This window comes from Fonsecaea multimorphosa (assembly GCF_000836435.1).
Source record: "Fonsecaea multimorphosa CBS 102226 unplaced genomic scaffold supercont1.9, whole genome shotgun sequence".
NCBI lineage: Eukaryota > Fungi > Ascomycota > Eurotiomycetes > Chaetothyriales > Herpotrichiellaceae > Fonsecaea > Fonsecaea multimorphosa.
The window spans coordinates 560,040-587,448 of NW_015971643.1; the positions used below are offsets into that span (position 1 = coordinate 560,040).

The 27,409-nt window shown below is 53.3% G+C and overlaps 10 protein-coding genes across 10 annotated transcripts; 5 read left to right on the top strand and 5 right to left on the bottom strand.

The window, feature by feature from the left end:
- Positions 1 to 469: 469 nt before the first annotated feature.
- Z520_05366 (uncharacterized protein) lies at positions 470 to 1,540 on the top strand (the record flags this gene model as incomplete). Its single annotated transcript, XM_016775869.1, has 1 exon — positions 470 to 1,540. The coding sequence occupies one exon, from the start codon at positions 470 to 472 to the stop codon at positions 1,538 to 1,540; it is 1,071 nt and encodes a 356-aa protein (XP_016633028.1).
- Positions 1,541 to 3,252: 1,712 nt separating this feature from the next.
- Positions 3,253 to 4,371, top strand: Z520_05367 (uncharacterized protein; the record flags this gene model as incomplete). Its single annotated transcript, XM_016775870.1, has 1 exon — positions 3,253 to 4,371. One exon carries the CDS (start codon positions 3,253 to 3,255, stop codon positions 4,369 to 4,371), a length of 1,119 nt encoding a protein of 372 aa, XP_016633029.1.
- A 1,703-nt stretch (positions 4,372 to 6,074) lies between these two features.
- Positions 6,075 to 7,989, top strand: Z520_05368 (uncharacterized protein; the record flags this gene model as incomplete). The annotated part of the gene is made up of 3 exons (XM_016775871.1): positions 6,075 to 6,336; positions 6,395 to 6,686; positions 6,795 to 7,989. The coding sequence occupies 3 exons, from the start codon at positions 6,075 to 6,077 to the stop codon at positions 7,987 to 7,989; spliced, it is 1,749 nt and encodes a 582-aa protein (XP_016633030.1).
- A 1,246-nt stretch (positions 7,990 to 9,235) lies between these two features.
- On the bottom strand, positions 9,236 to 9,901 carry Z520_05369 (uncharacterized protein; the record flags this gene model as incomplete). Its single annotated transcript, XM_016775872.1, has 1 exon — positions 9,236 to 9,901. One exon carries the CDS (start codon positions 9,899 to 9,901, stop codon positions 9,236 to 9,238), a length of 666 nt encoding a protein of 221 aa, XP_016633031.1.
- A 911-nt stretch (positions 9,902 to 10,812) lies between these two features.
- Positions 10,813 to 11,049, bottom strand: Z520_05370 (uncharacterized protein; the record flags this gene model as incomplete). Its single annotated transcript, XM_016775873.1, has 1 exon — positions 10,813 to 11,049. The coding sequence occupies one exon, from the start codon at positions 11,047 to 11,049 to the stop codon at positions 10,813 to 10,815; it is 237 nt and encodes a 78-aa protein (XP_016633032.1).
- Positions 11,050 to 12,221: 1,172 nt separating this feature from the next.
- Z520_05371 (uncharacterized protein) lies at positions 12,222 to 13,753 on the top strand (the record flags this gene model as incomplete). Its single annotated transcript, XM_016775874.1, has 3 exons — positions 12,222 to 12,503; positions 12,559 to 13,294; positions 13,353 to 13,753. The coding sequence occupies 3 exons, from the start codon at positions 12,222 to 12,224 to the stop codon at positions 13,751 to 13,753; spliced, it is 1,419 nt and encodes a 472-aa protein (XP_016633033.1).
- Positions 13,754 to 13,878: 125 nt separating this feature from the next.
- Positions 13,879 to 14,181, top strand: Z520_05372 (uncharacterized protein; the record flags this gene model as incomplete). The annotated part of the gene is made up of 1 exon (XM_016775875.1): positions 13,879 to 14,181. The coding sequence occupies one exon, from the start codon at positions 13,879 to 13,881 to the stop codon at positions 14,179 to 14,181; it is 303 nt and encodes a 100-aa protein (XP_016633034.1).
- A 2,850-nt stretch (positions 14,182 to 17,031) lies between these two features.
- Positions 17,032 to 17,700, bottom strand: Z520_05373 (uncharacterized protein; the record flags this gene model as incomplete). The annotated part of the gene is made up of 1 exon (XM_016775876.1): positions 17,032 to 17,700. The coding sequence occupies one exon, from the start codon at positions 17,698 to 17,700 to the stop codon at positions 17,032 to 17,034; it is 669 nt and encodes a 222-aa protein (XP_016633035.1).
- Positions 17,701 to 18,547: 847 nt separating this feature from the next.
- On the bottom strand, positions 18,548 to 20,350 carry Z520_05374 (uncharacterized protein; the record flags this gene model as incomplete). The annotated part of the gene is made up of 1 exon (XM_016775877.1): positions 18,548 to 20,350. One exon carries the CDS (start codon positions 20,348 to 20,350, stop codon positions 18,548 to 18,550), a length of 1,803 nt encoding a protein of 600 aa, XP_016633036.1.
- Positions 20,351 to 24,868: 4,518 nt separating this feature from the next.
- On the bottom strand, positions 24,869 to 26,767 carry Z520_05375 (uncharacterized protein; the record flags this gene model as incomplete). Its single annotated transcript, XM_016775878.1, has 2 exons — positions 24,869 to 25,179; positions 25,243 to 26,767. The coding sequence occupies 2 exons, from the start codon at positions 26,765 to 26,767 to the stop codon at positions 24,869 to 24,871; spliced, it is 1,836 nt and encodes a 611-aa protein (XP_016633037.1).
- Positions 26,768 to 27,409: the final 642 nt, after the last annotated feature.

A 27,409-nucleotide genomic window follows, 5' to 3' on the forward strand; every position in this document is an offset into this window, starting at 1 on the left:
CCTTGCGGCCTGTGAGTTGCCCACCATCCATCCCATTGTTTCTATGAACCTAGCGCAAATCATAACGTCCTCACCGAATCAGCTGCTGCCTTGAACTCGGACGAGCAGTATCGCGGTGGCAATCGATCTCATCTGTGCAGCGGAACCACTATGTTGCTGACCGGTATTCGAGCTGCTTGTTTGTGACCATCGCTGGGTGTGACCAGGGATATAGCCTGACCACCCCTCACAATGTCCCATACCGGCAGCGGTATATGAACCCAGGCATCCGTCAAAGGTCTTCTCTTGATCAAGACACTCACTGTCGATCACGGCGCTCGTTCGGTATCATTGGCCATCTCAAGCTTGACATCTCTCATCATATTCAACTCATCTATCCGCGGAAACAAGTCCATCCCTTGCTGTTGATCACGGTCGTCGACCTCGTCACATCAAGTCACCAGGCAGAAACCTTCCTACCCGGCCTTGAATGTCTGATAGGCGCCGCAGGAGCCACGACGAGTACACCCGCGAACCAATATTCATTGAAAGAAGCCCCCAGGTGCGTACTTACCGCATCGTGCGAACGACCTCACCGGAGAAGAGAGAGCGGCTGACGTTGGGATCCAAGCTCTACAACCTCTTCCGGACTCGCAAGAAGAGAGTCCAAATCATTGAAGAAGTCCCCGTTCGAAGTCGACGGCCAGAGCGCCGTAGCTGGAGCCCGCCTCCACGCCGACCTCCACCTCCTTCGCCTCCTCGAGGCCCATATCACACCATGTCGTCCAACATGGTGGACGACATTTACACGCCTCTACCTCCGAAGCTGCCACCAAAGACCAACAAGCATCATCATAATCATCACGAGGACGACCCTATCAAATATGTCGTGGAGAAACGGTCTCCACGGTCCCATAAGGTCAAGATCATCCATGAGCATGTCGACGACGACGACCCGGACGCTCACCCAAAGGTGGAAAGCCCCTCCTCCCCACCACGAAAGCGCGACAGCGGCAAGTACTACATGACTGGAGCACGCATGGACGATGATCACCACGACGGCGCACGAAGGGAATATGAACGTGTGCGACCTGACCCAGAAGTCCAGAGGTTGCGAGATGATCTCGAGAGAGAAGAGCGCAAGCGACGACAGGCAGAGCTCAGCGCCGCGGCTGCCAAAGAAAAGGCTGATCGATACAAGGCCGACCTCGAGTACGAGAAACGCAAAAGGTCCCTCGAGAAACGTGAACGAGACCTTGACGAGCGCGAGACCCGTCTCAACCAGGAGGAGCGCGAGCATTTCGTGGAGGCTCGACGGCCCCGGGACCGCCAAGGAGGAGTCGTCGTCCACAACCCGCCTGCCGCGGTGGTGGCCGCTCGTGAACCCAACAATCGGTCGGCTCTGGACCGGGCTCGAGACGACTACGACCATCTACGCAGTCAGCAAGCTCGAGACGAGCGACGACCTGCAACAGGGGACAGACGTTCCCGGCGACAAAGTATTATCATCGTCGACGACGAGCATGACCGGGATCGAGACCGACGACAACAACGACGGTAGTAGGGGGTGTTGGTAGGCAACTATATAGTGGACCAAGGTCGGGGCAACCCACGGGCATCAGGACATATAAATATGGCGGGGGACATTGCTGCAAAGCAGGGAAAGGAGGTACGGCGTTTCTTGGAGGGTTTCAGAGGCATACTCGGTACATATATCATTCGTGGCTGAAGGGAAGGTCGCCGCCAGCAACACATTTTGTGCCATGAAGAGATCCCAACTCTTGTTCACTCGTTAGGACAGCCCACGGCACAGGGCTAGTGATTATTGTGGCTTTTGGACTAGGATCGTGACGGGGAAAGAAAAGGCCGCATATCATCAAATATTGGGTATATACCTAGGTAGACACACGTGTGCTCAGCCGTGTGGCACCATTGAGAATGTGAATCGTGGTCGAGGGACTGCTTTCTCATGTAGACATTCTCCTCCTTGTCATTGATAGCCCCTCAGTAATCGTGCCGCTGGAAGAAATGCGATGCAAGTCTCCACCGGCACTGTCAGGACACCTGGTGGAGCTCATGTAGCAGTCGTGGTCTGGAGAGGGTAGGCCACTTTGAACCAGTCGGGTGTGCGGGCTGCAACCCAACAAGTTCTAGAACCAGGGCGCTGATCACCAGAGATATCAGTTGATCTGTGATATGCCATTGGAGGCAGCAGGGCAAAGCACGGAGCAGGTGGTGGTGGGTTTGCTGACACCGGACGCTACCAGGTACCTAGGTCAAGCGTAAAGAGGTACCGACTGGCCGAGTACGAGGTACAGGATTCACACAGCCTCTGAGAAAGAGAGAGAATATTGATGGATCCAGTGCTAGACGCGCAGACATAGTTAATTAATTATAAGGCCAACCGGATCCTCAGGCTGCTGGCTGCTGGCTGCTGCGGCCACAAGCCTGGATCTCGCTCCATACGCACCTTTTTCCCGCCTTCGTCTGGAGGGCGCGTGACACATTGACCTTTTCTGGGGGAACATTCGATTTGGCATTGTTGATTGGTATATGTATCGAGTACCTGTTATGCAGGTTACGAGATCTCGAGCTATTCTACGTACCGAGTACTCGCATCAATCTCTTCAGGGTCCTGTTCCTCATCTTCAGATCGTCTCTTGTGGCTTCGCATTCGGTCTCCGTCCCTTAAGGGATCAGAGAAACAGCTTGCATCACAACCCACCCCAATTCGTCCCTTGCACCATAGACCGACACCCTGAGTTCACTGAAGCGCACTGTCCCTCTGCCGGCACATGCCTGAATTCCCTATGCAGTACTTAGTCCTCAACTCGCAGGGTCTTCTGTGAATGGCGACGCTTCCTTGTCCCCGAGCTCCGCGCCTTATTCATCCTGGTCCCAGCCGTGTTGCTCAGGCCGTTCAAGGGTCAAAGTCAAAGCCATAGCTGCACCACCTGTCCCGCCTTTCGCCCATTTGAATTTTTCTACCTTACGTATTGGCACTTGCTCGGCGGCCTCCTCATTACTGAGCTTCGCAAGCAAGCAGTCTCCCGGTCAAATCACCATTCTCGCAACCCGGGCGCAGGGCATCCAGCAAGACTCCTCTGGGAGCGCGGTCTTCAACCTTGGACACGAGCTTGACCATGTGGCGGAATACTCGCCGCCTGTGCCAGAAACCAGCAGCCGAACGCGTCTCTCCACCCTCGATCGAAGTGGGCTGATCAAAGAGGAAGGAAAAAAAAGGAAAATACACCATTCTGCGTGACGCATAGTATGGGTGGTTCGGAGAACCAAGGAGGGCAGAAAGAGGAGGCTGCGGGCACAACGTCGGTATCGTCGTCGTCGTCGGCGTTGCCAAAGCTACCGGCCCCTCCAGAGCCCGAGAACGACAAAGGGATTATTCCCTCGATCAAGAGTCCGTCGTTGGAAGGACTCGACGATCTTACGGCGGAGAATGTGGACGTCTTCAAGCTGGATGCTGTTGCGGCGCTGAAATTGCTATGTCGTAGTATCGATACCCTCGTGCAATTGACCGGCGACGTCCCTCCGACGCCACCAGCCCGAAGTCGAGGAGGGTCACCCTCCCGAAGCCTCTCGAGGCTGCGTGAGTCAATGACACCTGATACTGCCACGCAACAAACACCTAAGAAGGAAAATGCCAAGCTACGGCCACCGACGTCTGCATCTGCGTCGCATCACGAGCACATTGATGGAGTGCTGTTTGTGAAGACACCCATAGGCTCGCCCGAGGCACACGAGCACGAGCCGACCGCGGCGGACCACATCATCGGTGCCAATGCCCAACCTCTGTATATCCAGCACGGAGCCCTCGCGCGAAAGTTTTACTCCAAACGCCCTCCTCCCATCTCCACCGAGGACTATCTGATGCGCATGCACAAATACTGCCCCATGTCGACGGCGGTGTATCTGGCTGCCTCGCTCTATATCACCCGTCTGGCCGTACAAGAGAAGATCCTGCCGGTCACGCCCCGAAACGTGCATCGTCTGCTATTGGCCACGCTGCGAGTCGCCATGAAGGCGCTCGAAGACCTGTCATGGCCTCACGCCCGCTTTAGTAAAGTCGGCGGCGTGTCGGAGAGCGAGTTGGGCAGGCTGGAAATCACGTTCTGCTACCTGATTGACTTCAGCCTGAAAGTGGACGCCGAGATGCTGCAGGGCGAGGCGGAGAATCTGTGTCGCCACAACCGCTACGAGGGCGCCGTCCTTTTCGACTACCCTTCTCTCGGTCATCCGCTCGAGCTGCGCATGCCGGAAAACGCTGGCGATAGGAAATCGAGAGGAGGCGCAGAGAAGAGAAAGGCCAGCAGTACCTTGCCCAGCAGGCCGGTTGTCCAAGTCGGGGCGGGTATTGAGGTGTTGGGCCAGTCTTGAACGATAATTGTTTCCAACTGGAACGTTTGGGGGACAACAAAAGGTTACCTACCCCTGTATTGGGGAGCCGAGTGTACGGGGTTTTTCGACACGAAATGCGCGTGGAAAGCAAGCAAGATTGGGCGCTAGGATGGCAACATTGGATGATTTTGCTTGCGATGAATCCCATGACGCCAACATTATGGACGATATGGGACGGGCATATGGACTTGAATTGAACGTGAGCGAGCGACGCAAAACTGGCTTGGTAGTCAAATAATCTGTTGGGTCTGGCTTTATCCAGGGAATGAGTGACTTATTGTTTGATGACTTGTCTACCCGATCATTTCCCCAAGTCCAAATCCACATCCCCCGTTCTTCTGCTCCGGCAATCGTCGTGGGGGTAGCTGTGTTCTGAAAGGGGGAAACTTCCTACTCGATCTATCTACACTGGTGTAACACATTATTGGGCCTAGCCTCTTATGAGGTACACATATGAGTAAACGTACGGCCCTGGTTCGGGGTCTGGATAGCCGAGGAACGATGGGGTTTTTTTTTGTCCCTGTCAGAACTCAGAATACTATGCTGGCTGAGGAAAGTCTGGTAGCGGCCCGTTGCGTTGTCGTGTCGGCAATTGACCGGCCAAAGAGCGCAATGCCCAAAAGCCCCAAAGGCCAAAGTGGGAAAATGCGCATCTGCCCGCCACTTGGACTGCGCTTGGTCTTTTGTTTTTCCTTTGTCTTTCTCTTTGGTGTGATCGCTCTTCTCGGTCCATGTCTGTCCGAACCTGCCAAAGAAGCGATGAAAGCCACCAAAAGAGCCTGATTGGCAGACACACATAACAACAGCGTCCAATCCGGCATTTCGTCTATGACGTTTGGGATCTACGGTCGTCAACCTTGCATGCATGGGTTCTGGCCATCCTGCCTAGGTTGGCGCGTTGGATCCCATTTTTCATGCTTGTGCGATACTACCTTGCGAAAATTGTGGTGGAGCAACCCAGAGGCAAAAATGGTCGCTTGAGGCGTCTGACGGTGGCCAGCTCGCCAGATAGCTGGGGGGGATGATGGAGACTCTCCAGAGAAATTGAGGAGTTCCCTCACGTCCCATTGGAAGGAGAAATCGATTCTCTCCCGATAAATGGATGGGCCAACCAGCAAGCAGTAAGAAAGAAATATACTACTGTGCGGTGGATATGCATCTCGGGGCACCCGCGTGACTTTTTTTCGACTCCTTCTCACGGTAATTGTCCAGATGGGAGAAAATTTCCCACTTGCTACTCTCTCCTCACAAATCTGGCAGGTCGCTTCCTGGAGGGCACGCAACCTCGATCCTCTCCCTCCTCGAATGCAAAGATCCCCAGACCAGAGTGATCGGCCTTACCCCAGAAAAGCAGTGTAACGTGGGATCTTCATCCCCCCCGCACATCAAAGCTTGCACAGGTATATAAAGAGGAGCCGGTCACACGATCAGCGGTTTGTGGGGAGGTTGGGGAGTGCCTGGTGCAACTCAGCTTTTCGTCTGTTTGCTGCTACTCTCTTGTCTCGCCCTTGTCGAATCTCCCCCGCCGGCAGGGTCACCGCAGAATCGCAAGTGGCTGCTGGTGATTCACAGTTGACCACCATATCTAACCACCCTCACCACTCCATACCCCATTGGCCTTTTTTCATTCGACTTCCGAAAATCAAACCGAAGGCAAGCGCCCGCTGAGACCATCTCAAAACATGTCGGAAAAGGCGATCGAGGAGAACGTCATCTCCTCTCAGCCTTCCCACGGCGCGGCGGAGCAAGTCGCCAGCGATGAGATCGCGCACCAGAAAACCTTTGACAATGTCATCCACAATGCCCAAAGGGCGACCGAAAAGGAGCACAAGATGACCTTGTGGCAGGGCATCAAGCTCTATCCCAAGGCTGTGGGGTGGTCCATCCTGATCTCGACTTGCATCTGTATGGAAGGGTATGATGTGTGCTTGTTGAGCAACTTCTGTGAGTTTGGGTCGGTATCCCAGGGGCGCACGCCTTTTCTAATTTATTCTTTCGTCAGACGCATTTCCCCAGTTCCAAAAGAAATACGGCAAGCAACTCCCCAATGGGGACTGGCAGGTGCCTGCTCCCTGGCAAGCAGGGCTCAGCAACGGTGCGAACGTCGGCGAAATCATTGGCCTCATGATCAATGGCTGGGTCTGTGAACGCTTCGGCTATCGCTACACTCTCATCACCTGCCTCGCCCTTGTCGCCATCTATACTGCCATTTTCTTCACTGCGCAGACCGTGGTGGCTCTCCAGGTCGCCGAGATCCTCTGTGGCATACCCTGGGGGGCATTCCAAATCAGCACGTCAGTATTTCTCGTTTATTGCTTTCATCCTGAACATCTGAGATACCGTTGGATCATCTGGGGAAAACAAACTTGCGAAAACTCCATGCTAATATTCACCTGAAATAGGATCACGTATGCCTCGGAAGTGTGCCCCGTGGCACTCCGAGGATATCTTACAACCTATGTGAACTTTTGCTGGGGTTTAGGACAGGTGATTGGGATTGGCGTTATTAAATCGATGCTGTCCCGAGACGACCAGTGGTCCTACCGAATTCCCTTCGCTTTGCAGTGGATGTGGCCAGTGCCACTCATAGTTGGAATCTTCCTCGCACCGGAATCACCATGGTGGCTGGTGAGGAAAGGCCGTCTTGATAAGGCCAAAAGAGCACTCCTTCGATTGACGTCCCTCAACCGGGAAACCGACTTTGATGCCGACGAGACCATTGCAATGATGGTTCACACAACTGCACTGGAAGAAAAGATTACGAGAGGCGCCACCTACTGGGACTGCTTCAAAGGCACGGACTTGAGACGGACCGAGATTGTGTGCATGGTGTGGGCCATCCAGAACCTGTCCGGCAACTCTTTCTCGGGATACTCAACATATTTCCTCGAACAAGCAGGTCTAGCAACGAGCAAATCATATGACTTTGCCCTCGGACAATACGGGATCAACATGGCCGGAGTGTTTGGGGCGTGGTTCTTGATGACCTGGGGCATTGGACGACGATCACTTTACCTCTACGGACTCTGTGGTTTATTCTCCATGCTGCTCATCATGGGATTTCTAGGCCTGGTTCCGCGCGCTCACAGAGATGAAGCCGCCCTAGCCACAGGATCGATCATGCTGGTCTGGGCGCTCTGCTACCAGCTTACTGTTGGCACAGTCTGCTATTCCCTGGTCGCAGAGCTCTCCACCCGGCGTCTACAGATCAAGACAGTCGTATTAGGCCGCAACTTGTACAATATCGTCGGAATTATCTGCTCCGTCTTGACGCCATACATGCTCAACCCGGGTGAATGGAACTGGGGCAACTACGCGGGTTTCTTCTGGGCGGGGATCTGCTTCTGCTGCATCATTTACACTTATTTCCGTGTGCCAGAGCCCGCCGGCCGCAGTTTCGCAGAACTTGATCTCCTCTTCGAGAGAGGCGTCAGTGCACGAAAGTTCGCAAGCACGCACATCGACGTCTTCGAAGACTCCGTTGTCCGCGAAACGGTGGACGGCGCGGGCACGTTGAGGGACTACGCGCAGAAGAGGGAAAGTATTGTGCATGGAGTTACTGGAGAGGAGACAATGCCTCCTAGGCAGTTGATATGAAAGAATGATACGTCACCGATGAAGTTTGGGGGTGATGGAAGTGAAGAGGATGGTGTTCGGAGTTCAGGCGCGAGGCTACGAGGCTACGAGGATACGAGGCTGGATATATTATTGTGGAGTCTTTCCCAAATGCAGTATATACTCCACAGGCAAGCCAATCTTTACTTGGCACGCCCCAGAGGAACAATGTAAATACTTGATCACCTTCCTCCTGTATTCTCGGGGCCTTTTTCTCTGAATCCGATCCTACCTGTAACACGCCTCGGATATCGCTTTTCGGTCAGATATTTGCGCAGAAAACCTCGAACTCATGAGATTGCATGCCCCATCATGAGAACGCCAAGTGTTCAAGTGATGTGAGCGTGTTGTTCCCAAAACCCTGGAAATGGGGCGGCCCCTTCTGTCTTTTTGTCTACGGCGAGGACTTCATCTCTTATCTCATTGCTACTGGAGGCTTCCTTCAAGGTAAACATGATTGACTCGGCACGCCGCATGCCGATGACAGTTCGTATGCTACCCTCGGTGGGCTCGATGTGTTTTCGCGCAAGGGTTTCCAAGAGCATGATGTGTGGCCGGCGATGCCACGGCTTCGCCAACTAGAACTGGGGATGCAGATTTCTTGGAGACTTGTGGTGGTCACGTCTTCATTTGTATGCCCGGTCAACGTACCACTCCGGACCTTGGATTCTGGGGGCACTTCTTGTATAGCTGCCGTGTTGCCCGTCTGTCATCCAGAAAACGCCGTGGCAGACGCTCTTGCCTCCACCATCCCACTCCCTACGTTACGCCCAAAGGCTCACGCCACGGTCACGATAGGACATACCATGAGATGTTTTTGAGACTATCACTGAGAAGAATAGGAGCCCTTGGCAACCTGACAGCCGCTGGCGAGAATACTCACTGCCCAAGAGGAGAAAACGAAGGTCGCCGTCCCTGTCTCTACACTTCAGGAGAAGCCACCCCGACCATACTGGCGGTATCTCACACGATAACAAGTGAGTGGACGCGCTGATTATATTTGCAGGATCGACGACCCTTCACCGGAGCCTCCTGCGATGGCAAGTTCTCTGGCCTTCTTGCCTACCTTCTTCCACAACTCACATGCTAGCCACTATCGATATTTGCACCATGAATTCCTCGATCTGCTATGACAATGTCGTCACTGACTTGAGGCCACCATCACATCAAGCGCTAGCAAGAAGTATAGCACACCATCCAACAAGGTATATAATACCATAGAACAACATCAGCCTCTTTTTGTCTCAACGTCGTCCTTCAAAGCTGGGGATAGAGATATCCACGGGTCCCCCCAGCATTTCTTCCATTGACTGACATCGCCAGGGACGGAGGAAAGAAGATGGTGCCCAAGTTGGGGGAAGGTCCCGGTTCTGGCCTTGGCCTCGTTGGCGGTCAGCGCACGGGAAGCTTTGTGTGATGGCTTTGGTGTCCCAGGCGTGTCTGGGATGACCCTTCCCCTACCCTCATTAGGGTCGGCGAGATTAGCTTCATCCTCGTCGATGTCGTTGGCGTTGTTGTCGGTGTCATCATGCGCATTGAGGGCCTTTTCAACAAGGACGTTCAGGATGGACTGCCCTCGGTCGATGTCGATGGCTTCACTCAATGGAGTGCGCAGGGCACGAGGGGTTGACACGACCATTTGGTGTCCCAACTCCTCTACGGCGGTCACCTTAGCAGTACGGCGGAGATTCTGACTTACAGGGCGTTCTCCTGAGCTCCAGTCAAGGGCCTGCCGGTCAATGAAGTGGAGGTGGCCACGGTACACAGTATGAATCGGTTTGTATTGGCAACTGCGGCTCTCTATTCTGTCACTCGTCCCTGTTTGCTCGTCTGAACAGCGTGCACTTGGGAATGAGTAACCGTCTCCGCCGTTAGGATGCTCCGGCCATGTCATTGATGGTAAACTAACTACCTAGGAACCCACAATAGTGACAAGAACCCGCAGAAGGTGTCGTGATTGAATCGCGCCGGTCTCGTCATTTTGCAGTTGCGCTTCGGTGGGTGCTGTAAGCTGTCTTTGAGCCCCACATTACTGGTCAGTCGGGATTTATTGAGAATATTATGTACGCCACACTCTTAGACATGAGGGATGAAATTGACCCAGTTCACAGTCTCGTACGCGGCCAGTGGCAGAGCACGGAGGCTGATGAACGCTTCCACAATGATATATAGTCGTGCCAGCCCATATGACCCGATCCAGGTTACTGCGATCAAGTACTGGAGCCACAAGGGTAAAAGGAACAAAAGCCCAAGGACAGTGTTGGCCGCAGAAACGCCGAAAATTCGACACGCTGTTGGCAATTTCCATGCTATGATTATGAACAGTATCCCGTAAGACAAAAAGGATGCCAAGAGAGTCAAAGTTGCGGCGCGCCAAGGTTGTTGTTCAAGAGCCGTGGGAAAAAGCAAAGTTCCACCCGAGCAAATGGAGACCCATATACATCAAGGAGATGATAGAGATGATTGCCCAATCCAGTAGCCTCGCATCTCTTGGAGGGTTCCGTCCAGTGTTTCGGAATGACGTGATCGGACCATGCTTAGGACCTCCACCCAGCCCAAAGAGAAGATCGATACCCCATACAACGGGTCCCACGAAATTGAACCGAGTGGATCGTGGGTGAACAAAGTCGAGAGGAGTGGATCTGGAGGTTCTGCTTGCAAGGCCGCCTTTTAATCAGAGTACGTCTTGGATCTTGACTTGATCCTTTAGATAAGCAGGGATTGTGGTAGCAACGTCGAGAGGCTTGTGACAGCCACCAGAAGAATGTGGGCAAGGTACAGAAAACCAACGCCATGGTAGAAAGCTCAAAAGTTGAGAGTGGCAGATGCTGTATAGCTCGCCCCAGGCACTGAAGAGCGAACCAAAACACCTGTATCGAGGTGAGGAGGCGAGCAAAGCCCATCTGCCTTGTTCTTATCCCAGATATCCTTTTTCTCAATTTCAGGAAACTCCATAAAGTCGTTGGTAGCCAGATAACATATTTGATGGGCATTGACAGGGAATGGTATGTTGTCAGGGCATCCTAGCATGAACCCACCCATGTCCGCGAAAAACACGTGTCTGAGTGACCATTGCGGGTAGCCGGCTTGCGAGAAGGCCCGAGACTGATTGAGATGGTTAGATGTATTGCTGTTGCGCGAATACTGCCGAAACCTCGGGCAGAAAAATGGTGAAAGCGACCCACGAAAGCTTCGTCACAAGAAAGTGCCATTCATCCGGGTTTGCGAGGAACATTTAGGCATAAGACTGACCAGCTGCACAAGAATATAGTGACAACACAGCTCCATATAATGTCGATTGTACCTCGCCCGTCTGGTGAGCTAACCCAGCCGCGGGCCAATTTGGTCGTTGCATTCATTTTTGTCGAACCATGGAGAGTTATATTCCCCACCGGCACGTTGGTCGTGCGTGAAGATTAATCAATTTGCAAGAAAGCAATGCAGCAATCCCAACAATGGTTGCAAAGGAAGTAGAGTCAACTCTTTACCCGTTGACAGAAATGCTGTACCATCGGCAGAAGAGATGCAATACTGGATAGGGTTTAATAAGTCGTTGGGAGGGAAGCTAGCCTTGGTCGACCGTGTCTGCGTTTCGGGGACGGTGGCGGGCCGGAGCATAGCCCCGTCCGCAGATTTCGAGTCATGTTGTCCATGGGCACAGCCACGTCCTTATTCGACCTTACCGTGCGCATTGAGAAACAGCCCAATAACTATCGTCGCGCCTCTATCAATCCTGCAACTTGCAATGCCTTTTCCAATCACAATTTCAACCTGACCCTATTGGCCTTCGATCGCCTCCCCTTTTTGCCTACACTATCTCGTGGCTCGTGGCTGCCTTGGCTAGGTCCGCGGAAACCATCGCCGCAAGTTGCAGTTCAGCTCCACAAAAACATCAAAAGTGGTTTACTCTCTTGATTCGATTGTAGGTCAATCTCATCCTCACTGTTTTTTCATGCTTGGAATGGCAACGTTAGTTCTATCATGCGAAGTCCATTATGGTTGTCCAATCATTTCACATTGCAATCTTGGTTGCTTTCGTTCGACGGACTCAGTGAAAGCGGGCGTCGACCGGGCACCAGCCTCCGTTCAGGTTTCAGCCTCATCCTCAACACCACTCAATAAAACAGCACCGACTCTCTGCGGCTGATCGTGAACCATCTTCCTTTGAGCCCACAACTTAAACTGGCTTGTCTTTATTCGACTCATATACAGCTATGGCCGGGCTTGCCGGGCTTACCGAGCTTGCCGGGATCGTCGGGGTTGTCGGATTCGTACTCGGCGTTCCGTCCAAATTGGTCCAGATAATTTTTTCCGATCCATTTAGATATCGCTCTCGACGCTTTGGTGTCATCTGGGGCACGATGCTATACCTTAGTCTGCTCGTTGATACAGACACTTTGCAGCAGAGACACTGGGATATCAATTTGTGGACTGATGCGGAGGTAATTGCTTGGAAAAGCTCACATCTAGCGTTTTGCAACGCGGTCGCCGTGGCGGTACGTATTCACTTGTGGACGATGGCGGACTCGACCATCTAAACTGGAACGATAGGCCGCTATCTTCGCCAGCATCGGGCTCACCGCGCTCCAATTGCCCAATATGAACACCGTGCACTGGTCATCACGAGCATGCTGCGCTTCGAGCATGGTGCTGGGCGTCGCCTCAGTATTCACAGCCACGAGGCAATATTTAGCAGTGGGAATGCTAAATTCACCGTTGCAAATTCGATTGTGGCTTAGTCGAGGAAAACCTGAGGCTTATATGCTTGCTGCGACTAAGATAGCTCTTTTCAAAACCTCGGCTCCCGGTCCTTCTGCCGGTGAAGGAACTCCCGGGACGACTCAGAATAAATATGCGAACATGGAAGTCTACAAGCATATGCCCTTGGAGAGCTCAATCTCGGCTGTCAAGGCTGTTGCCCTTCCGAGCCATCTTCTGTATTTGGCGGTAATCGTGTTTCTCGTCGGATTCGGGCTATATGTTTTTTTTCAATGGCTTGAGGACGTTGGGGGAGCGGTGTCAAATCGGAACATATTCATTGTCTTTATAATCACAACCGGACTATATGCCATATACGACGTTCTCATCGAGGTCGCAAGAGTTCTAGATATGGACAAACGGGCCCGAGAATTTGACACTGATACGATAGGAGGCTCTCGAAAAAAGATACATCTTCTCGTCCTTCAGCAGCGTCTCCTCAATCTACGACAAGGTGTTGACAACGAAGGCGTCGAAGGTGACAATCAAGACCGACAATGGCACCCCTCCCGACGAACAAATCAATCAGGTATGTACCAACCCTGATCGACCATATCATAGGCTCCAGCAGATGACAGAATATTTAGCTCCAAGCACAGCTCCAAGGGCCACCTTGGGAAGACCTGCTAGCAGCGTATCAGGGCCATCACCGCCGCAACCAAGCACCACACCCCCAGCCAGACAATCACTTCACCAAAAGCCTTCTGCCACAGTGAATGGAGCAGATCCTGACCTCAACGGTGATAGACACCAAGCATGGGAGCGTTACGGTGACAAATATCAAGCATGGGACCGTTACATCTCTGCTTACGTACAACGGTACAGTCGCACAGAGCAACGACTGACCCTGATGAGGCTCATGGAGCTCAAGGGCAGCTTCGAGGCGGAGTGGGATATTATTTCGACGTCCAGGGAGACAGCGGAACCAGTAACTGGGGAGCAAGCTTCAGTGCGTGAGGTTGGTGTGGGTGAGAAAAGCGACGTGTAACAGTCGTGAATCTCTGGCACAAGGCGCACAGTTAATCACCAATTGTAGCCAGATCCATAGCCTTTGCGACTGCTGTCACTAACTGGTCTGCCTCATGCTTCCCTGGTGGCAGCTGCGGAGTTTTCATGGCACGATGCGTGAAGGATTCATACACGGCAGAACGCAATCAAGTATCAGCAGCTTTGGGTGTGCAAACCACTGTCCAATCGATGGTCCCTGATCAGCAATTGTCACAAGGTCGGACTGGAACAGACCTGCAGGAGGCCATTGAGGCAGAGAGTGCTGCGGTGCAAAGGCCCGGCGGAACAGGCAGAGCGGTGGCACGAAGGAGCAAGGCTGAATCGGATCCAATCCCCCGAACTGTTCTAGCTCCGGCGGCGGACGTTGTTCGAAACTTAAAAGTCTGCGTGGCCGTCGAGGCGGGGTAATGAGCTAGTATGTATTAGGGATAGTACTGGCGCTTGCGAACACTGGACCCCCCACTTCCCTCCCAATGTCCCGCTCGACAGCCTTGTTGGCGACCTCGAGTCCTCGACAACGACCGACCCTATCTCTCTCCTGCAGGGAAGAATATTGAGAGGGTGTATATCTCTTACATTCCCATATATAACTCCTCCCCAGCCTCTCCTTCTCTCGTCTGGCAGGATATTGTATTTGTTGAATACTTGATCTTGACTCTCAGAACCCGAGGAACAATGCACACTCGCCAAAACAACCAACGACGGAACCGCGGAGACACAAACAGAGGCAAAATGCTGAGAGACAGTTTCAAAGCCGGCCACATACTCTACCTCCCCAAAAAAGACCAGATCGATCAGACATTGCTGCGGAATTGCTTAATCGAGTTCCGATGCTTCGGTCATCCTATCGTAATGCTCCATGCCAGCGAGCATACTGATGAGGTGAAATTCCTAATAGTACTTCTTCCCCCTTTCTCTCCTCCTCCCTCCTCCTCCCTTGCTCTCCAGCTCGCAGGAGTTTGTGAATGCGCAGGTACCATATCGACAGAGCATACGTATATGTATGTGTGCATGTATTGGAGAGAGAGGCTAACCTGCAATTCATGCGGCCAAAGATCACCTCGTTTGGCGGTAGAGGTCTCCAAGGACATATCAAAGATCGCTGGAAGTACCTCCCCATCCACCCCAGCCCGGCCCACGCAGAGGCTAAGTCCATCACCCTCCACCTCTGCGATTCCTCCCAGCTGCAAAGGTTGTCATGGGTCAACACAGTCAACGAACACGTAGCCGACCGGCGGATACTCAGACCCTACATGGTCCACAGGAAGTCAGTCTATCTTACCGAGACATCCCTGGAAGCCCTGCGACAGTACAGGGTCGACCGCAACTTTGGCTCGAACACGCCGTCAGCAGCCGCGCCCTTCGGAGAGTCGGGTGCACCGCAGAATCTGGGCTTCCTTCCTACGCCTCCTTCTTCGCCTGCACCGTATCGAAGTCCACCCACGTACGCCAGGGTCGCAAACAGCTCGACAACCGTGGACCATTCTCGTCTCCCGGCCCGATCAACACTTCTTCCAACCGAATATCCATACACAACCACCACATATATACCTTCGTCTTCTCCTCCGCGGCCTCCTCTTCCCTCTCCTGCGTCCCGGCCTCAAAGCTATTTAACATCCTACACCTCTCGTATGCCAAGCTCCTTCCCTCAACTGACCGATGTCCAGCAACAACACCGTATACTCTACACAGAGAGACACCATCACCACCGGTGGGAGAGGCAACCGTTACTACCAACAATGAGAACGAGGACATCTCCTTCGGCAACCCATGCCAGAAGGTCTGGCGGCTGCTTGCGTACTTTGCTTGTCGTCATCATACTGTTCCTCCTGATATACGGCATTTACCGGTACAGCACCAAGACGCAAAGTCCGATATGATCATCGTATCTCGCTTACGCCTCCTCCACGAACACCAGCAATCCACACCTCTGTTCTGCCAAGGTGAAAAAAGTCAAGCAACTGTCCTTGAGATTTCTGTCCTTGTGAGAGAGAATGCATGAAGAAGTCTTGTGGTTTTTATTTGCTCTATATCTCTCTTTCTACACGAGTTATATAACACATATACACTTTCAACAGCGTGAGAGCAAGATGGCATTATCCCGACATCTTCGTCAAACCTGGACCGGACCTAATGCTGGAGTGCTATTGTTTCCCATTTGTAATCCGAGATGCTCCCTCTCCCCCTTTCCAATTTGCTTCGAATACAGTCACCAAATCCCTAGGCAGTGAGCCCGGGGCTGAGGGAAGCTGACAGAGGGCCCCAACATCAAGGAGATATATAGATCTTTGTTGAATTAGATCTTCATTTATATGTTTTCAGAGACGCATCTGACAGTGTTAATCCATATGTAGTATAGCGGCTCAAATGGCCAGGAGCAAGAATGGGCCAGACATTCCGTTTTCGGAATATGAAGGGTATCCTCAACCAGCTTCAACGTCGAGTCTCACCAAAGGGATGTGCCCCCGCCGTTATGCAATCAGGTTTTGAACCTAGTCTGTGGCTTGCAGATTCTGGATACTATCCGTAAAAGTAGATTGATAGAGGGGCGGGAAAGAAAGAAAGGTGAGGACCGAGGGAGAGGGTTTGGGAGTTTGGGAGCGAGGATGCCCATTGCCATCACACACAAATGCGCCGGGCTACATCAGAGAACAAGGTACGCAGTACCTCGTACCTATGCAGAATTGCACAGCCCGAGTGTGTCACTACCTAGAGGCTGGTGGGCTCAAGGGGGGGGTAATAAAGCGCCCATACCAAATCCCCGCTGGTGCGTGTGCAGTGGCTATGCCATGCAGCCTAAGGTTCACCAAGCCCGTCACGGTCCGCAGCGAGGCAGGAAGTGGGCCCTAGGGGGTGCTAGGTAAAGCTCCCTGAGGCCTACCTGTACCTATGACAGTTAAGATTCAAATGACAGCTCCAGCCAAGCCCTGTTGTAAGGGGCAATTGGTAACATATTGGATATGAATGACGTGACAGTCATGTTGATTTTCCAACTTTGAGTAAATGAGGCTCTGCAAAGGTTACTGTGTTCAACGAGGATTTGCAGCGCTCATTGTGATCTGTACAGCAGGGCTTGAAAGGTCAAAGACGAGAGGAGAGCAATGAAGAAGAAATGAACCCCTCATTTTGAACGAAAAAGGGCTTAGATGATTGAATCCTCCCACAACATGAGGAAAGGACAGAGGCGAAAGCACCATCAGCTTCTGCGGCGCCGGTCGAAACCACAGAAAAGGGCGATAAATTGGCTTATTTCTCCGTCTACGGCGTCACTGGCACCGCTAACGCTTCGCACGCTTTCTGCCAGTACGAGACTCTACCATCATCCACCGTCGTCCCGACACATCCCGTGATAAACGCCGTCTGCCAATTCTGCTGCCCGCCCTGTCTGACCTGCGCCTTCTGCGCGTCCGTGCAGTGCGTGCCATAATACCACGCCGCGGCCGCAAAGGAGTACTGGTCCGGCTGGACGAGGGCCAAGACCTGATCCGCCTGGGCGTCGGTCAAGCTCGCTCCCGTCCCTATCGCGGCGACTTTGGCCTGGAGTTCCGGGATCGAGTTGGCGTACTGCTGCACGAAAGTAGGCGACATCATGGTCCGCGTGCCCTTCCCCGGCGTGCCCGGCGCAGGGAAGTGGTTATGATTGTATTTGAATTCGCCGCTTTCGTACACCATCCAGGAGAGCAGCGCGGCTTGTTCTGCGGCGGTCGTCACGTTGTACTGGGCGAAGCTGTTGACAATGTCCTGCACGACTGAGAGGGAAGACACGGCGCATTCGCTGGGGTAGGCCGCGCCGGAGCATGTGTTTGAGGTAGGCGCGATGTACAGGAGTTGACTAACAGGGTTGGGAGGAGCAGCGGTGTTGTCGCGGCGAGGGAGACGATGGGCAGAGAAGAATCGCGAGGGTGAAGCCGCCAGTGCCGTGGACATTGTTGCGGCAAGCGAGAGGAGGCTGATCAAGGAAATCATCTTCGTTCGAGTCGTGTGTATAAAAGATCTCGTTTGTCAGTTGCCGGTAGATTCTTTATGAATGTCAGAGAATTTGGGTGAATTAGTTCAGGCGATCAAAGTTTGTTGTCGGTGGGAACATTTTCTCGGGAGATATTCTGCTGGTAAGAACACAAGAACGCAAGAAGAAAGCCGACAAATAAAGACCAAGAGTGAATAACAAAGAATCAAAGGACCATGGTCGTTGTAACGTTGCCAAAAAGCGGCAGATAAAGGGCGTCTACAATTACACTCACTGGGGGAACAAAGCGAACACAACATCTCACGTACGACTTACCAGCCTCAAAGGACCTGCACTTGAGCGGCATTGAGTGGTTGTCTCTCCACGAAGAGAAAACAAAGGACACGCTCCGTTGTCTCCATGAACGCCCAATGCCATGCAGGAGTGGATGGGAGACGACGTCGACTTTCAAACAAGGCGGCCACGGAGCGTTTCATCTTGGAACCACTCACAGATACTGACCTAGGTATTAGGTACCTAGGTAGGTGGCATCCCTTGGCGACGCTGTACAATAACCACCGCTCGCCAAAAGTGTTTTCCGAATCGATGCTCCTGTGCGAAATACAAAGGAAATCCAATTGCTTTTCTCCTTTTCCTATGACGTATGTAGGGGGTATCATTATGTCCATCACATTTGTCCTTTGACCTCAACACATTTTGCAATCCAAGTTCCCACGGTCAATGAGCCGCAAATCCCATAACGCCATCGGCCTGGCCGTTACACATTCATTGCACCAAGCAGCAAAGCCTCTTACTACCGGCAACCCTCTATTCGTCTTCGGCCTCGGCATCGGCGTCGGACCCAGCACCCTCTTCTTCATCGTCTTCGTCAGTCTTCATTGACTGCACGTCGGTGGTCTCTCTGTCGCTGGTGTCATCGTCGTCGTCATCATCCTCGTGGTCATCGTTACTGTGGCTCTCCTCGTCTTCCTGCTCGACTTTTTCCTCCTTGATCAGTCGTCTGCTCCTTCTCTGTCCTTGGGAACGCCGACTGGACTGAGCGGGCTCGAAGCCTACAAGCCAGAACTCTCCTCTCTTCTTTCCTTCTCTCACAATACCCTCATTGATGGCCCACTGCTTGAGACCCTCATCGACCTCTTCGTCCTTGATCTTCATGTGGTCCCTCTCAAAGTGTCTACCAACATGTTCCATCCTTTCATCCCAGCCACGAGACTCTTTGCCATCGACAAATTTTTTACCACAAAATCCGCATTTGGTCTTTTGAGGACCCTTACGGCGGTCAACCCAGCAGCGAGCACGGATTTCTTCGAGCTCCTTCTCGAAGTTTTCCCGCTCCTTCTTCAAGACACCCTCCTCACCCTTCTTACTTCCGGACCAGGGAGCGTGCATGCGTCGGCAGTGTTGGGTGAAAAGATCCTTGCGATTGAAGTCATTGAATCCCCTATGCTGATTACGCGCCGTTTCCGGTGAGCAAGCGCCCATGTCGCACCGGTAGTATCCAAGTTGGAGGTGTTGAGAGGAGACATGTCGCTTCCACTCGTTCTTGTTGCCAAACGTGGCGTAGCAACCGTAGTGGTGGAAAGCGCAAGGGAAGTGCTTCGCGTCCGATTCATTTTTCTTGACAGCAGGGGGCTTCTTCTTGTTCTTGGAGCGCGAGTTACCATTGTGGGATGCGCCGCAGGCGGGAGCAGGTTTCCGCACTCGGGCACTTGGGTCAATGACTGCTTTTGGATGTCGTGGTTCACGTAGAGAGTGGCGTCTGGGGGTGCCGTGCGGCCGCCGGGTGGCATTCCTTTTGGGAAGGAATTCGGCATCATTCTCGGTCTCAGTCACCTCGGAGTCCTCCTCTTCATCTTTCATTATGTCGTCGTCGTGCACTGACTGGTCCAGCCCTGAGTCGGGGGGACTAATGAGCGGTTCCGACAGCTCGAGCTCCACGGGAAAATTGATCTTGGGGTGATAAGTCTCCTTCACATCGACAGGCTCATCGTCGTGTTCCGGATCTGGCGTAACCTGGAGATGTTTCATGCTGGGGACGGTGTGGTTAGCCGACATAGGTGTGGAAGGATGATGAGGCATGAAAAGGGGTTGCGGGTTCCAGCTGTGGTCCACGAGCGATGATGTTGCCATGGCAGCGGCGCCAAATCCTGGAGGTGAGTGGGTAAAGTGAAGGTGCAGTGAGCTCCGAGCTGCTTCTGGACTGAGGGCATAGTCACTGACTGACGAGTCGCTGTTGCTGGAGAGAGCGAACCCCAAAGGGTCGGTAGGAGAGGGATGACGCAGATGGCGGAAATGGTCAATGTCGCTACGGTCGGGGTCAAAGCCATCCAGTTGAGGCAGGACTCTGTCAGCAGTCTCCCACAAAGACCGGTGGCTGAAGCCCTGAGCGATCGGGTCATAAGAGGCACAGGAAAGTTGCAAATCCCCAGGTCTCTGGTAGTGGGAACTCATATCGTGCGGCGAGAAGGATTCGAGAAGGGGATTGATGGAGTGGAAGTCTCCGTGGTTGTACCAGTATTGGGTGGGAGTGCCATGGCCATCGGGATCTCCATACACATACTCTGGGCCCTGACTCTCCAGCAAATCCTGATAGTGTGAGTGGTAATGCATGATATGCCCAGCCAAGAGACCAGTGGAGGTCAGCTGCACAATGCAGGTACAGTATACGGGAAGATGCTTGCGTGATGTTCCACCGACGGTAAAAGGTGGCACTGACAGACGGAGGGAGAGAAGGTGGGTGAGGAAGAGAGTTCATGGACCACCAGGTAGTAGGGACGAGTATTTCAAGTATATGAATAAGACCACACATGTGGGTGGGCCACCCTCGCAGTCTTCGAACTGATAAAGCAAAAGCTACCAAGCGGCCAGAAAGGGGGCCAAGCAAGAGCATCCCGGAATGGGGGAGGAGTGCATTGGCACGAGCGTGCGCCATCAAAATGATCTGGAGGGTGGAGGGCAGAAAGGAACCTTCGGTGATAGTCTTGCCAGTGAGGGCCAGGGCTCCCTCCCTCCCAGGACCCAAGCAGAGCCGCATGGATTTCCAGGTGGCTCTGGCGGCCAGGCATGCTCGAAGGCTAGTGCCTGAAATGTCACCATATCACTGGACCAGAGCACCAAGGGAGACGGGCCAGCAGCCTTGCCATTGGCTGATTCAAACCGGTCTGTCTCGGTGCCCACCCACCAAGTGTCTGCCTTCTAGACGCCTCGCATGATGCTGCCCAAATCCCAGGGAAACCGAACTTGAACAGCTCGTCGGCCACTGCCACCACCGTTTTCTGGCGGCAAGGCGCCTGCAGTCCTTGTGGTAACTTTTTACTTGTCGAGTGCGAGTCTTTGGCCCCCCCTGCATGGCCCCGTCACGGCCACAAACCTCGCGAACCACAAACGAAACACATTCAAGAGCTTCTCAGCATTTGGTTGGGCAGATTCACCGTGTTGTAGAATTGTTCTCTGACCTTTGGTGGAAGAGCTCGGTTAGTCCACAGCTGAACACCCTTGAGCGAAAATTTTGCAAAGCTCGTCCCTATTCGGGTAATCGCTTCTCGTTCAGTACGCGAAAACCAGGGGGGAGACCTCGATTGGGAAGGGACGAGACATAACCATGGTCAAGCGATAGATCTGGATTCTGAGAAGGTCGCTGGGACTAGACGAGGTAGCGAACGAAGGAAGACAGGGTGTGGCTCCGCTCGTATGGGCCAGCCATCAGAAGTCCCTCGGGCTCCAGAGAGAAGGAATGAACCTGGGGGGAAGGGTCAATGACAACCACCTGGCAGGGTCGGCACGATGGGGCAGCGGGGGTGCACGAAACGGCAAGCCGGCGGCCGACAGGGTTGGTAAGGAAACTTTTAGCGACAGTCACGGGCTCGAAAAGTCCAGAGAATAGCCCAAACCCAAACGGTGGGAGATGATGCAGGGGTGCATGCAAACTTGCTAAGAATATGCCATTGTCTTAACTGACACGAGAAGATGGCGCAACGACCCTTGACCATTGGACCATCTGTGTGAAGTTGGGGTTTGGTGGCTTTTTCGATCTCGGACATGCCAGGTCAATGGTTGATTTTACACCCTTGTTGCCAAATGTTGTAAAAATAATACGGTACTATGCGTGAAGAAGAAGGGGGTGACGACGACAAGTCATTGCCCGCTACCCGGCTCGATGCTTGAGGACGGCAGGCAAGCGAATGGAACTAGACCTAGCTGACGAGGGAGTAGGCGAGAAAACAGGCGACGGAGTGGATTTCGAGCATGGTGAGCAGGCAGGTTCGGAGGGACCCAAAGGCGCGTCGCAGGGAAACGGCGCGAACCAGAGGACCGGCGTTGCGCAGTGTGGTTTCCAGCGAGTCAAAGTGTCAGGATGGCTACCTGGGTATGCAGGGGTTGAGCGCTCAGAGGTCGAGGAGGGTAGGAACGGTATCTCGAAGAGCTAGACAGGCGGCGTGGTTACTAAGGTCAAGCAGGGTTGGTGCAGGACGTCGCTGAGGATGTCGCAGGAGCGCAGGACAGATCTTTCCTGGCAAATTGAAACTTTCAAGCATCTGACGAAAGAAGATGTGCTTTGTGGGAGATAGAATTTGCCAGGGGTCGCCGTGTGAATGCGCCATGCAGGAAAGCGAAATCTCAAAAGTGCAGTCGTCGGGTGGCAAACATCAAAAGAGGAGGGAAGTCACTGAGTTGTCGGGTTTTGGCGTGAGTCAGTAGTGGGTCGCATTGAGGGTCTGGAGATAGTCGACGGCCTGCCCACTTGCCCACCGACCTATGGGCCCTCACTCGTCGTCGTGTTGTCCTGGTGGGTTTGGACGAGCGCTAGGTACTATGGTAGACAATACCTAGAGGTGGGGATGCACTTTTTGGACGCCTGGGTGGGATGGCTTGCTGGTGTTGCAGATTAGCGGAAGCTTCGTGAGCGTCATCACAGCGAGAGGAAGAGAGAAGGCATCAGAGGGGGAAGAGAGAGGCGCCCGAGACGACGGAGCAACGGTGCCCTCGATCTTCTGCAGTTTACGAGTACTAGTACACCTGGAATCGTGAGTTCCGTTCACTTGGCTGACTACTCTCAGGTACCTAGTACCTGGTGGATAAGTTCCAGGGCGCCCAAAGCCATCGAACCAAGCCCAGGGCCCCCGGAACGGCCTTTTGCTGAGCGTTGAGTGACCGTTGCTTGGTGCTGTTCTCGTTTCTTCTCGTGGCCGCCAAAAGCCAAAGCAAACAAGGATCAAGCCCCAAAAGTTAAAGGGCGATGGCCCGTGGGTCTCGGTCCGGCTCATGGCGCCCTTCCTGCCTTCCCCTTTCCTTAGGTATACCTTCGGGCTCTGGCACCCACCGAGCCACCTGGACCGGGAAGTTTCCAGCCCGAGCTGGGGTGGCCTCGCTGGTTAGGGCACACCACCACCTTTGGGCCCTGTGCACATTCCTCCGTCCAAAATGAATTGCCTATTTGGGTAGTTTTGCCAAACAACTTGAACGCCTTGGATCGCCCACCGATCCAACTCAAACACCTAGTGGAAAAGCAAAAGCCTTTGGGGCTTGTCTGGTTCTGAGCTTTGCGCTGCCAGTGCGCGAATGCAACTAAAAATTGATTGACTGCATGACGGAGTTTGGAATCCTGGTTGACGGCGATCGACAATGCAAGCACGGAATCTGTACCTGGTACAAGCCTCTTGCCGGATTCTCTGTGCTTGTACCAGCCGCATCGAGCCATTCTGGCCCCAGAAATGGGACTTTGCTCTCTGTGGTCACTCTGCGGACACTCTGTGGACACCGTCCTTGCTGATCTTCTCCTCTTGTTGCGCTCAACCGTTCTTTTTGCTCGTCTTTCATGATTCTGAACAACCCCTGGTCTCCCGTTGTGCAGCGCCCCTCCTCCATGCTCGAATGCTCGGATGCTGCAGGACTAGCGTATCGCCTTCACGTTCGGCTGCCACAATCGCTAGCGACCCCAATCGCTCTGGCCTCATCTTTCTTGCTACCCAGTTGGCTGTGGTGGCGCCTCTCTTTCAAACCTCGGTCCAGCCATCCGCAGTTGCTATTCTCGCTCAAGCTCTCTGATTGACCAGCTCTCCTGCGAGACACTGTGCATTATTAGGAATTGCGGTGGCTTCTTTGTGTGCCAATAAAGAAAACGAGGAAGAGGTGGCGTGCTCGCCCACTTTGGCTGCGACTATCAAAGTTTTGGCGTTGCTAGTCTGGAATTCCAATTCCCCTGTTCCTGGTTCTCCAGGTGCCCTTGTCTTCAGCTCTTCCGGAGTTGGAATGGACATGGAGTACTCGGTCGTGAGTGTGGGCGTTTGGGGGTGGCTACCAGGCCGAGCCCTCGACGCCTCCACAAAGCATAGCATCGTCCGTACCTTCGCTTGTTGTTTCCCTTCCTCAAGTTGATAGTAATCGCTATTCTTGTCCCCCTTGTCGCAAGTTTGCCAGTGGAGTTAAGCCAAAGATCTCTCCATGCCCACGTGGTTGCCCTTGTCTAGTGGAAAGCCTCTTTCTCCTTCTTCTCCTCCTCCTCAAGACCCGAAGCCGCCTCCTCCTCCAGCCAGCCACCCAAGAATCCTTCGTCTCCCGCCTAGATAACACTTCTGCCCTCGAAAACCTATCATGAGACCAAACTAAAAGAAGGCGATCCTGACTGGGGTTCAACATAGGTATTCGCTGTCAGTCCAAATCCCAAAGTTTTACGTCAATTTCTTCACCTTGCCCGATGCCGAGAGCATGGACTAGGACTACTCATTGTCATCACCACACCCTGTGTGCTCGTATTGCAGTTCGGCTTGATTGTCTGCTTTGGTACAACAGCTTCCTTCGTCTTTGCCAATTCGAGACCCACGGCGTCTCGCTTTCCGCAATCGCTCTGATGCTGCTTCCTGTTTGAGCTTTGCTCTGGCTGTGTTCTGCATGCCCGCCCCTACCGGCCCAGATTCGGCTGGCCGGATCCAGATTATGTCTAGGTCTCCTCCCCGACTTTACGCTATCCGGACGAGGCAGTAGTCATTGCCGGTGGCGAGCTCAACTACTCCTCCCATCGCCCACCGCAGTGTTTGGATAGTGACCCAGAATCAACTCTGCGCAACATGATCCCTGCTTCATTCCCGAGTCGTAAAATTGCTTCGCTTCGTGATAGCTGAGCTTTTTCTTTTACCGAGAAATTTCGCGCACTCTGACCCTCATCCCACCATCGTCATACCAATCATAGTCTTCCCGGGCTTTCGGCTCGTGTCTTTCTATCACTGTCACTTCGTCTCCGGGCCTCAAGATTCTAGACCCTGACTGCTCGTCTTCCTGGGATCGGGACCGCGACCGTCGGCGTCGGCCTCTACGGGCACGACTGTGTCGACCCCCTTCCTCGCCCAACTCTGGTTCACCCATGTATCCCAAGGATGACGAACGAAGGGGCGGTGGACTAGGCGCATGTAGCCCTCGATGATCATCCTCTTCCTGGCTTTCGTCTGTATTTGACCAGTCAGCAACAGAAGCTTAGACGGAAGCGACCTGCAAGTTTATACGCTTACCGTCGTACTCATGTATCATATGTCTGCGGTGATGAGAACCACGCTGGGCAGATCTGGATCGCAAACGAACGTGTCTGTGGTGGTCACTTTCATGATCGTTTTCCGAATCGTCAACACCCTGTGAGTGGTGTGTGGCATGATGGACTGGCCCAGACTCGTATCCGCTCCGGAAAGATGTTGGTCCGCGTTGAGGAGAATACCTCTCCCGCGGGCGAGTATGCGCTGCTCCCCAATTAAAGTGCTGTCGGCTCCCTGCGTGATCTTCGATTGCAGGTATCCCAACAAAGGGATCCGAGTACTGTCTTCTGAGAATCCTCGGTCCTGGTGTTGGTTGTCTCAATCGTGATCGTGGTCGCCTAGCAGTTGCCTCTTCATATTCCCCGCCTTTCAAATTGTCTTCATAGTTGCGCCTTCGTCCTTCGCTGTCACCGTCGTAGAAGGTGCGCTCGCCGAGGGGAGAAAGGTGGAGCCGCCGAGTGTGCCGGAACAATTCTCTATCTGCAGTTTTACCGCGCCGATACCTTCCTCTCCCGCTGCCAGATGACTCTTCTTCGAGGCTCGACGAGGTCGACTCAGAATAGGACGGAGCTCTGCAGGACCTATCGTCGTAGTCGATTAGCTTCGCTCGACCTCTTGATCGAGCTCGACTTCGTGATCGATGTCTCTGCGACTTGTACATCGATGAGCTTCGCCGAGGAAGGGCACGCGACTGGTGGCGCCGTAACCTGGGCGATTGCACACCGTCTGAGCTATCGCCGTCTTCACTGTCCGTGGCCTGCTCCCTGCATTTTCGACATATTGTTTTGCCCGGAAGTTGCCCTGGTTGTATGGGGTGCTTGTAGTGATAGCGTGCCGATCGGTACCGCCCGCATATCTCACACTTGTATCTTGCATCTCCCTGGGCGGCTATCGGACCTTGAAACGGGACCTGAGGTCCGTATTGTTGCGTCTGTGCCGACACTGTATTTGTAGGTATGCACGGTGATCCACCTGGTGGGTTAGCCAGGAATGACTGAGGCGGAGGTGCAAATGGCACTGGTGGTGGGAAAAGGGTCGGTGGCTGAGGTCCCATTGGGTGAGGCGGGAATGGCCCGATTGGAAATATACCTGGTGGAAGAGGGGCTGGGATGAATTGGGCTGGTGGATTGATTGCATGTTCTTGACCATTTCCTTTATCTCGGGAGTTCGTCTGATTTTGGCCATGCTGGGGAGGGAGTAGGTACATGGTCACGGGTTGCGGTTGAGCCTGAGAGGTAGGAGCCATTGGAGGGGCCGGATGGGGACCTGAAGGTGCAGGATGGTCGGGCGAGGTGGGCGCAGGCAGAGCAAGTGGACCGTCAGTAGTAGTGACGCATTGAACGTGGTGGTTCTGACGCGAGTCCCTAGATGAGAAGAATGAGCGAGCGCTTTGGCGGAGCAATTCCAGGGAAAAGAGTTCCTTTGCAGACGGCGTATCCGACTTCTTTCTGACAAAGTAGGGACGGCCGTCTGGACCGCGTTCAATCCAAGTTGAACGGCGACTCATAGTCAGGGTAGTCAATAAGGAAAGGATTTGGGTATGTTGGTGAAAGAATGTGACTTTGAGATGAAGAGCCAGGTGCGCACTAACCTTGAATCGTTGTTGTCACCAACAAACCCAAAATAGGCATCGTAGGAAGGATAGTAGGTGCGTGAATTACCAGGCAGGCAGTGATAAGAGCCGTATGGTGCCTGCCACATGATGGTCCGGTAGAATCGAAACTCGCATAAAAATGGCGGATGTCGAGGTCGACGACGGCAGTCGGTCCTATATACTCGACAGTGTCCTTGAGGACGCCATATCAAACTGAGGAAAAGGGGTTGGGTGTTTCACGTAGAGAGCAATCATGGCCAGATAGGAGGGTTATGTTCTCACTACTAGGTAAGAATGAGAAACACAGGGGAGGGTGACGAGAAAACTACCGCTGGGTATGTCAAATGCACACATCATGGTGCACAGAACCAAAGCGACACAGATCAGAGTTCACCCTTTCCTCGCGTTGAGTTGCTGTAACAACTGTCCATGTGAGATTGCGATAGAGGCATGTGAAGTGAAGGCGGCCTGCTGCCTCAGAGCCTTTTTGTGAATTTCGAATCGACGTCCTCCTTCTTCATCACTTTCTTGGTTGCACCTTGGCGATAAAACCCA